We start from the raw sequence: 10,882 nt of genomic DNA on the forward strand, positions 1-10,882 counted from the left end.
TCATCCTCCGAATGTTTAATATAAGCAATTGGATCAAATTAGACTAATCCAACGCTCTTAAAGTTTTCGCGCACTAAACTTATAAAATACAACTAAATATAATATTATTTTGCAGTAAAAGATATCTACAAATATATTTCACTGTATGGACATTCGTTAATATGAAGTAAGAATTTGATTAATTATTTGATTATGTGCGGTTAATTGTAGATGATTGACGGACAAGATTTGGGTTACTTTAGATTTGTTTGAGGCATCATGGTTACGATTCTAATAATGGACTTAGCTAAAATATCATCACAAATAAAATTTTTTATTCCCTCATTAAATTTTACTGATTATAATGAGTCCATTAAATATTCTTTATTTAATTTACCTTATTTTACCGTTTGTATCTTATTTAATTTTTATTTTATTTTATTATAGTTCAATGTCCTTATTATTGCACTTCAGTGGCCATTCATGAGTTAGTTAAAGTAAATAATGGTTGGTGGGTTATTTATTTATTTATTTTTCCAGAAAAGAGGTTTCTTAAGTAGTTAAGACTTAAGAGAATAGAAGAGGTTTGTCTACCGGGACATAATTTAATAGGCAAACAACTATTATAACTAGGGCTTTTAACTGTAGTCTGTAGTAAACTAATATTATATTTGGTTGTATTTTAGAAGTTTAGTATGTGAAAGCTTTGAGAGCATTGGAATGAGATCCAACTGCTTCTATTGAACACTTTACAGGATAGGTAATATCATGGCATTCGATAATTTTAATCTCAGATTTTGATTTTTTTAAAATTCGAAAAAGTTATATAAAATATAGGATCTTGAACCAAATCATTACTCATGTATAGAAATATTTAAATTTAAGATCCTGAATTTTTACTATGTATGCATCTTTATATATATATATATTCTTTCACATGTATGTTCGTGCCTTTGTTTATATTTCACATTCAAGACCAAGACTTTTAAGATAACTTGCATATTCCCTCATAAATTGATCTCTTGATCCTGATGAAGAAGTTCATTTCATGCCAGGAACGGGCGTTAGACAAAGATTGCAACCACCACTGCCACCAGAGTATTTTGGAAATGCAGCTCAGGGAGAATTCGTATTCATGAAAGCAAGAGATCAAGTTGAGAAACGTGGTATTGAAAATGAACAACATTATCGTTATGTACACAGACGAAAAGATAAAGAAGTCCTTGGAGTCTTGGAGAAAAAAAACACTGAGGTCATACATAGCATGGGGAAGCCTGTTGTTGAAGAAAAATGCTTGCTTAATAAGTAGTTCGCCGAGGTTGAATGTCTGCGGAAACGATTTTGGGTGGGGAAGGCCAGTTGCTGCCTGTGAGAAGTGGTCCAGCCAACAAGGCTGTTGCGAAGATCACCCAGTTTGCTAGAGTGGAAGCAGGGAGTGTCAACGTTGAAGCTTGCTTTTAGCTTGAGACACTGCAAGGTATGGGAAATGATACAGAATTCATGCAGTTTATATCATACTGTTAAAACTTAAAAAGTCTCTCATGCTCTAGAGTTTTCCTTACTAACCATTCATTCTTTGTAATGTGCATAAAAAAATATTATAATTAGGTGAAAAAAAAAATATACGACAAAGAGTTAATAAATTAAAAATGGAGTAATACCCCAATAGCACTCGAGAGTTCTCGTTAAGATTTTAAATAGATTTTGGCCTTATTTCTAATTACTTAGTTTGTTTGAGTTCAAACAAATCAAGTAGTAATAATAATATTATTATTATGATGATGATGATGACGACGACGATGATGAAGGACCTATTTATAAATAATATAAAACTTTTAGATGTTTTCATAAATTTTATAGGGACTAAAATACAAAAATAACATAACTTAATTGAGGGTAATTGGGGATTAAGAAGATTCAATGAAGGTGAGAGACAGCTCTGGGAATTGGATTATGATTCCCAAATTTCCCTAGGGAATCAAAACTACGAGAATTATTCCCAAATTATGGACCTGATATTATTTTGATTCTGATTTGAAGATATAATTTTATAAATAGACGCGTCATTACTTTCGATTTTAAAATTCTCATTTCGATTGTTGGTAAGTAAATACACTACTATATTACTTGCACTAAGAATATTTTCACGATGGTAATTTCGTGGGAATGATTCCTAAATTGTGAGCCCACACTATTTTAATTATGATTTTAAGCCATAATTTTACAACTAAATATGTCATTGGTTCTAATTCTAAAATTCCCATTATGAGTGCTTGTAAGTACACAATTATATTACTTGCACTAAGGAAATTTTCAAAATTTTAAAATAATAATTTTGTAACTACATCTCTATTAAATTATAACCTCCTCATAGTAATGAGAGAAGTTTTATTGCATTTCACGATCATAATTCATTGATTTCATAATGCAACTTTCAGAATTTATTCATTTAAATAATTTCATAAATTTTAATAAAAAATTCACTAATTATCCATACAATTAAAATGTTTGTGATAAAAAATTCTATTAATAAGAGTTGTAATTGAATAAGCTCCATCTGAAGCTGCAAGCCTACAACAAATGAAGGCTAAAGTTCCTCTCAATCCCAAAAGTGGTTTTAGAAATTAGAACCAGAATCACTTTTTTTTTAGTCACAAACTCAGCTTAAACAGTAACTGATGTCCAACGTGGTCTTTACCACTCAGTTGACAGCCAGTTCAAAGTTGACAGAACAGAAAATAACTCAATTGCACTAAACTCACCGGCCGGAATTTTGATCCTGAGTTATATGTACTAACAAATTCGGCCAATGAAGTGCCGATCCGTAGCGTGCATATGGTCCGGCACGCCTCCGTCTCATCGAGTTACCGCCACCAGCGCACTGACCCAACCCCCGACTCTTTACACCGGTGGATCCGATGGCTCCATTCTCTGGTGGTCCTTCTCTGATTCCTCCTACTCGGTAATGTCACGAGTCGCCCACGTCTTTGTTAATTTCCGTGAACGATTTATATCAAATGGTTTTATTCATAATTCAGTGCTTATTCTTTTTGTGTTCCAAAATGTTATTTAAATTAAGCATCTAAGTCTTGAGAACATGTGCATTGAACTTTTTTCCCCCCAACTTGCAGGAAATTAAACCTGTTGCAATGTTGTGCGGCCATTCCGCGCCGATAGCTGATCTCAGTATATGTTATCCTGCCATGGTTTCAAGAGATGGGAAGGCTGAACACTGGAAGGCTGAAAATTCAAGTAATGTTATGGGAAAATCTTCCTTAGATAATGGTGCCTTAATAAGTGCTTGTACTGATGGTGTTTTGTGCGTATGGAGCAGAAGCAGTGGACATTGCAGGCGCAGAAGAAAACTGCCTCCCTGGGTTGGCAGTCCATCAGTCATTTGTACATTGCCTTCGAACCCGCGATATGTGTGTATTGGGTGCTGTTTCATTGATACTAACCAGTTATCTGACCATCATTCTTTTGAGTCCATGGAAGGGGATTTAGTTTCTGAGGACAAAGAGGTTCCAATGAAAAAACCCCCTAAATGCACTTTGGTTATAGTTGATACCTATGGTCTTACCATTGTTCAAACGGTATTTCACGGGAATTTATCTATTGGGCCATGGAAGTTTATGGATGTAGTTTCACTGGGTGAGGACATGGGGAAGCATTATGGACTGATGGTTGATTCAGTTGGTAGGCTACAATTGGTTCCAATATCAAAGGAGTCTCACCTAGACAGGGAGGAGGGGAATGGATTGTGTAAAAGTTCTTCACAGTTGGATATGGCTATTTTGCAGAATGGAGTGGTTGAGGGAGGACATCTTGTGTCAGTTGCAACATGTGGCAATATCATTGCTCTTGTACTAAAAGATCATTGCATATTTAGGCTGCTGGGAAGTGGTAGTACAATTGGAGAGATTTGTTTTGTGGATAATCTCTTTTGTCTTGAAGGTGGTTCTACTAACTCATATGTTATAGGGGCTATGTTTCTTGAAAGAGTTGTTGCTGAGAAAATAGAGAATACAATGGGAGTTTGTACAACATTTTACGAAAATTTTGCAGTGTGGGATAATAGAGGGTCTGCAATTGTTTATGCTATATCATATATGAACGAAAAATTTGATTATGAGCCACATTTTGAAATCTCTGCCGTTACTTATCCATCTGGTGTTAAATATTCCATTCGTTTTATTCAAATGAGCCTTTACCTTCTGCGTATAGAGACTGTCTGCTTTCATGTTGAAGAAACTTCCCAGTGGAGACCATATATCTCAGTCTGGTCACTGAGTCAGAAACACAGTGGCCCTGGAAAGCAATGCAGAATGGTTGGAGAAGGTTTTTCTTTTGTTGATTGGGTTAATAATTCTACTTTTCTGGATGAAAATGAGGGCTCTTGCACTGGGAAGAATGATTTGACTTTTTGTCAAGATACTGTTCCTCGGTCAGAACATGTAGATAGTAGACAAGCAGGTGATGGAAGGGATGATTTTGTGCACAAGGAAAAGATTGTATCATCTTCCATGGTTATTTCGGAAAGTTTCTATGCCCCCTATGCTATAGTGTATGGCTTCTTTAGTGGCGAAATAGAGGTCATACAATTTGATTTGTTTGAGAGACATAATTCTCCTGGTGCTAGCCTAAAAGTGAATTCACATGTCTCCAGACAATATTTCTTGGGGCACACAGGTGCTGTGCTGTGTTTGGCGGCACATCGAATGGTGGGCACTGCCAAAGGATGGAGTTTCAATGAGGTTTTAGTTTCTGGAAGCATGGATTGCTCTATTCGTATATGGGATATTGGCTCTGGAAATCTTATCACAGTCATGCACCACCATGTGGCTCCGGTGCGCCAAATAATTCTTTCCCCACCTCAGACTGAACATCCGTGGAGTGATTGCTTTCTGTCTGTTGGGGAGGACTTCTCTGTTGCTCTTGCTTCCCTTGAAACCTTGAGGGTGGAGAGAATGTTTCCTGGACATCCCAATTATCCTGCAAAAGTTGTTTGGGATTGTCCCAGAGGTTATATTGCATGCCTCTGTCGGGACCATTCGAGAACATCTGATGCTGTTGATGTTTTATTCATTTGGGATGTAAAAACTGGTGCTCGAGAACGCGTCCTTCGTGGAACAGCTTCTCATTCAATGTTTGATCATTTCTGTAAAGGCATCAGTATGAATTCCATTTCTGGTTCTGTGTTGAATGGGAATACTTCAGTTTCATCGTTACTTCTTCCAATACATGAAGATGGAACTTTTCGTCAATCTCAAATACATAATGATGAGAGAGGGGTTGCTTTCTCTACTATTTCCGAGCCCAGTGCTTCCCATGTTCGTAAAGGAAATTCCGGAAAACCTTCTCTAAACACACGGATTGGTCTTCAAAGGAAAAAGCAAACCATTAAGTGCTCTTGCCCATATCCTGGAATAGCTACCTTGAGTTTTGACCTTGCATCATTGATGTTTCCTTATCAGATGCATGAATCCGCAGCAAAGAATGGTGATAAACAAGAAAATTTCACTACCATGGAACATGGAACTGAGACTGCCGGCCCCAACGCCATGACTGCTGCTGATGGTTCTAATGGGCATAGTATGTCAACTGACACTATAGAAGAACATACCTGGATTAAGTCACTTGAAGAATGTATACTTCGATTCAGCTTGTCATTTTTGCATTTGTGGAATGTTGATAGAGAGCTCGATAAGTTGCTAATAACTGAAATGAAGCTAAAGAGACCAGAAAACTTTATTGTAGCTTCTGGTTTGCAAGGGGAAAAGGGATCCTTGACTTTGACTTTTCCTGGTCTGAAAGCTGGTCTTGAGGTATGTTGGATAATCTGTTGGATAATCTGTATTGAATTTTGGATATGTTTTTTATTTGACTTGATTTTAACTTCGTCTGAGATATTATTGATTAATATTTCAGCTTTGGAAATCATCATCAGAGTTTTGTGCAATGAGGTCACTGACAATGGTATCCCTTGCACAACGCATGATTAGCTTGTTTCACCCCAGTTCAGCAGCTAGCAGGTATTACACTATTTTACCAAGAAGTACTGCATGTTTTCAGTCTACTTGTATAATGATGTTTACATTTAATGTTCTTATTATTGTAGCCTGCTATAGTTTAGAGTTGTTATCTTCTATCTCTTTCTCTGTTGGGTTCAATTTTGGAGTAGTTGAGTTGCGTAGAAGCTGGAATTGCTGGACTAATGTGTAGAAAAAGTGTGATTGCAAAATATCAACTAGTCGCGATTGCTTAGGACTATCCTATATGTATTTAACATTTGCTTTTTATTATCATTCCTTAATATGATCTGTGGAATATGAGAATATCCTTCTGGTTGATTGTTAGATTTAGGAACCTTTAAAGCCAGACAGACTGCAGGGTAAGACTTCAATCCTCATGCATACATGGCTTGCAATGTACCAGCGTACTTTCATTATTTCAGTTCACTGTTTTGATATCATATCTCTCTTAGTTGTGTAATCTTCATCTATAAGGAATTTTCTTTTCTTTTTTTTTTTGTCCTGAAAAGCATCTATAAGGTTAATATTGCTGCAGTGGATTGCTTAAATATTACTTTTCTGAGATGAGCATCCATGGTTTATTTCATTGAAAGCAATGTACATTTTATTGCTAATATTGCTGACCATTTATCGTGGGTCTTCTTTGCAGTGCTTTAGCAGCCTTCTATACTCGAAATTTTGCAGAAAATTTTCCAGATATTAAGCCCCCTTTACTTCAGGTTACATCTTCTGCTGGTTATATGGTTTTGACAGTCTCTGATTTCATTTCTAAAATTACATGTTTGGCAACATTTCATATATGTTAGTAAGTATTATAAACTCTATCTCTTCTTTTTCTTAACAGCTTCTAGTGAGTTTCTGGCAAGATGAAAGTGAACATGTTCGTATGGCTGCGCGATCTTTGTTTCACTGTGCTGCCTCTAGAGCAATTCCGCTCCCTTTGTGCAGTCCAAAAGGAGTTGCTGATGCAAAACCTGTGTGGTCACTATCAACAACTGGAGATGATGAACATGCTAATTCAAACGTAGAGAAAATATCTGCAAATGAATTAGCTTCTGACATGTTGCCGGAAACTCAAGGAAATTCTCTTGTTGAGGAATCTGATGTTCTTTCATGGTTAGAATCATTTGAAGTGCAAGATTGGATTTCATGTGTAGGGGGAACAAGTCAAGATGCAATGACATCTCATATAATTGTTGCAGCAGCATTGGCTATTTGGTATCCTAGCCTTGTGAAGCCAACCCTTGCTATGCTCGTTGTTCAACCATTGATAAAGTTGGTTATGGCAACGAATGAGAAATATAGTTCTACTGCAGCAGAGCTTCTTGCAGAAGGTATGGAGAGTACATGGAAGACTTGCATTGGTTTTGAAATACCTCGTCTTATTGGGGATATATTCTTCCAGATAGAATGTGTAAGTAATTCATCGGCCAACTTAGCTGGACAACATCCAGCTGTACCAGCATCAATTCGGGAAACTTTGGTTGGAATTCTTCTTCCAAGTCTAGCAATGGCTGATATACTAGGTTTCCTAACTGTTGTAGAAAGCCAAATCTGGTCTACTGCCTCAGATTCACCTGTTCACCTGGTATCTATCATGACTATCATCAGGGTTGTACGGGGTTCTCCAAGAAACGTGGCTCAGCATCTTGATAAGGTTAGTAAAGTTAGTGAAGTCAATTCCAATTAGGTTGCTGTCCATCTCTGAAGTAAAGTAATTAGAGAGAATATGAAAATGCAATTCCCACATGGAACACCATAAAGGACAAATGGGCAGTAAGTTTTTTTTTTTTTTTTTGTGAATTCATTTTCTTCTAATCAGTATCCATTTTTAATTATAGTTTTCTTATGATTTGGTTATACATCATGAGCTATTTAATTGTTTTATCTCCCCAAAAGTTTTATCTTCTTCTGTTTTACTCTTTTTTTTTTTTCAGTTCAAGTATATATATTTTTATCTGTTTATGTCAATTGTTCACATTGCTGCAACCACAGTTTCATTATTATCTGACGTTTGGACAGATTTGCAGGTGGTTAACTTCATTTTACAAACTATGGACCCTGGAAATTCAGTCATGCGAAAAACTTGCCTTCACACATCAATGACAGCATTAAAGGAAATAGTGCATGTATTTCCCATGGTATCCCTCAATGACACTTCAACCAAACTGGCTGTTGGGGATGCAATTGGAGACATTAAGAAAGCTAGCATTCGGGTACATGATATGCAAAGGTATCAAAATCTCCTCAATGTTTTAAATTGGGTTCAGTAAACTGCTTGTATGCTCATCAACTCTTTCAGCTTCGTACAACAAGTTTAAATTATGCTATTAGTCAGCTAGTTTTAAGACTACTTATTTGATGTTTTTGTTTCCCTCTTTTTCTCTGAGTGTTAAATATATATTTGGATTATTATTTTTCGGTTTTGCTTTCTAAATCTCCTTCTTGGGATAACCTAAGAGGTAAATTATTGATTCCACTTGGTGCATCTTTGATTTCCTATGCAGTGTGACAAAAATAAAGGTTTTGGATGCAAGTGGACCTCCAGGACTTCCTAGAGAATCAGATTCTGTGGCAACCACTGTAATTTCAGCTCTGATATTTTCTCCAGATGGAGAGGTAACTTTATTTGGTTCAAAATAAACACTCATTTCCAGAACTTGACCAGTTTTCTGATGCCATGTACAATCTTCATCATTGCCTCATCGTTGTCATTATTCTAGTTCTGCTAATATCTCTCTATTTACCTTCTCAACAAACTTCTGAGTTGATAACATGTAGTAAATCAAATAAAAACCTTCTGCTTGTTACCTTCTTCCTGGATATCATTAACGGCATGGTGCCTTTAAGTTATTTAAATTATTCAGAAATATAAATGTACAAGAGATGAACTTCCAGTATATGATGTGCATCTTTCTCCTGCTAATGGCAGGGACTGGTTGCTTTTTCTGAACATGGTTTGATGATTAGATGGTGGTCCTTGGGATCTGTATGGTGGGAGAAACTTAGCCGGAGCTTGGTTCCTGTTCAATGCACCAAACTGATATTTGTTCCTCCATGGGAAGGATTTTCACCTAATACTGCTAGGTCTAGCATAATGGCAAACATAATGGGAGATTCCAATTTACAGGTAATTTCGATTGTTGACACTTTCATTACTTTCTATAGACATGATGTTACTACAAGGTATCTGCCATGAGTAGTTTTACATGATGTTCACTACAAGGAATTGCTTCGACATTTTCTGGTTCATTTCATTTTGCTTTACTTCATATAAAGCCATGATGCATACGGATGGACCTGGAAGAATTATAAATTCACAATATTCTTAACATGATTACTGGTTTGCCGTGCCAGATCTGTAGATTTGAACCTTCAAAAAGTAGAATTGTTGATAAAAGTTCATGCTATGTGTCACAAACACTTCAGATAATGAATTTTATTAAATTGCATTGTCTTGCTTCAACAGAAAACACGACCTTGAATAAAATAATAAAAATAAGTTAGAAAGGAATTGTATTATCACCTCTTGTGAGTATGTGATTTTCTTCAGTGCCATTCAGTTGCCTTGTTAGGAGTGTAATTTCACAAAGAACTAAACAAAATATCTGGGACTGCTTATTTTCATCCTCTTTACCTTTCCGGTCTCTTTGTTTCCAGTTTTGGGAGCACTGTCATCCATAGTTCTTTCCCCATTTCTGGAGGTTTCTGTTGAAAAGCTGCTCTAGATGCACTCACTCAACCATGTTTAAAAACACTTAAAGAGCATTACTACGATTCTATAACCTTCTTCCCTAATTTGTAGGAACATGCTGGGAGTTTGAGCTATGCAGACAATTTAAAGTTATTGATTCAAAATCTTGACCTCTCTTACCGGTTGGAATGGGTCGGTGACCGTAAGGTGTTACTTACGAGACACGGCCTTGAATTAGGCACTTTCCAGTTATGAGCATCCTGTCTTGCCGATTTTTATGGGCTGGATAGCAGACGATCATCTTTAAGGTTCCTAGTTAAATGGTTTTCCTCGTTTTGCGCTGTTGTAGTTGCAGTTATCTCAAGGAGAATTTTGTTCTTTAGGTAGACGGAGTTATATCCATCTCTGCCCTGGCTCCGGGAAGATAGAATCAACCTGCAAATTATTTTGTGCTTCTGTGCGGTGCTGGCTCCCTAGGACGATGAGCTTGAAATACCAACTATTCAACTCATATTTTGCTGTGTTTACCAGTATAGATGGTAGATAAGTGAAGATATAGATGGATGATTGGGGGCATGCGCCCCCACTGTCCCAGTATATTCGTTTCTCAAACATAAAAATTGATGTGAAAATATTCATATCTCTCCGGTACACACATTATTTTGAACTCAAAAATATTCCAATGCTTTATGGTTTCGATTCTCACTCGAAACTTGTGAGAAACCCTCACACAAATATCACTTTCTGTCTTTGAATGGTATCATATAAGCATATGCATAAGAAAATCAGAGATCAGCATACTAATATATTGTAATGTCACTAATTTTATGTAATGGAAGGAATGGATTGTTTTCATGAATTACGACGTTCTAAAGTTGGATCAAATAAATATACTTTCCCTGAGTGGGTATGTTGGAAGTTTGATTCTGAGGCGATAAGAATGAACTTGCATGGTGGTTCATCTTAGATTCTTGCTATCCAGTTCCAGTATAACAAATACCGACACGAGGGGCCGGACAGCCATTACACGTACAATGAACAAGATCAAGAAAGAGCAATTAATAATTAAAAAATTCTGCACCCAACCACTCGTTATCATTTTGAACGTAGAAAAATGTAACTGAATAAGTTGTGATGCTTACACTACTTGGGTTTCATAGCATTTCTGCAACTTTTA

General features: G+C 36.4%; 1 protein-coding gene across 4 annotated transcripts; it reads left to right on the top strand.

Moving 5' to 3' along the window:
- The first annotated feature begins 2,551 nt into the window (after positions 1–2,551).
- LOC18050243 lies at positions 2,552–10,407 on the top strand. 4 transcript variants are annotated; one of them, XR_002906416.1, is made up of 10 exons: positions 2,552–2,941; positions 3,111–5,804; positions 5,908–6,011; positions 6,661–6,730; positions 6,856–7,668; positions 8,042–8,244; positions 8,519–8,630; positions 8,944–9,141; positions 9,817–10,013; positions 10,089–10,407. XR_002906416.1 is itself a non-coding variant. In XM_006439400.2 (9 exons), the coding sequence occupies exons 1-9, from the start codon at positions 2,789–2,791 to the stop codon at positions 9,958–9,960; spliced, it is 4,491 nt and encodes a 1,496-aa protein (XP_006439463.1). In that variant the 5' UTR covers positions 2,552–2,788; the 3' UTR covers positions 9,961–10,407. The 4 variants fall into 4 exon arrangements, 3 of the variants coding, with proteins under 3 accessions (XP_006439463.1, XP_006439462.2, XP_024043988.1); XM_006439400.2 differs by having other exon boundaries at positions 9,817–10,407; XM_006439399.2 differs by lacking the exons at positions 9,817–10,013; positions 10,089–10,407 and having other exon boundaries at positions 8,982–9,106.
- Positions 10,408–10,882: the final 475 nt, after the last annotated feature.

The sequence above is a fragment of the Citrus clementina genome, unplaced genomic scaffold (genome assembly GCF_000493195.1).
Source record: "Citrus clementina cultivar Clemenules unplaced genomic scaffold, Citrus_clementina_v1.0 scaffold_3, whole genome shotgun sequence".
NCBI classification, from domain to species: Eukaryota; Viridiplantae; Streptophyta; class Magnoliopsida; order Sapindales; family Rutaceae; genus Citrus; species Citrus x clementina.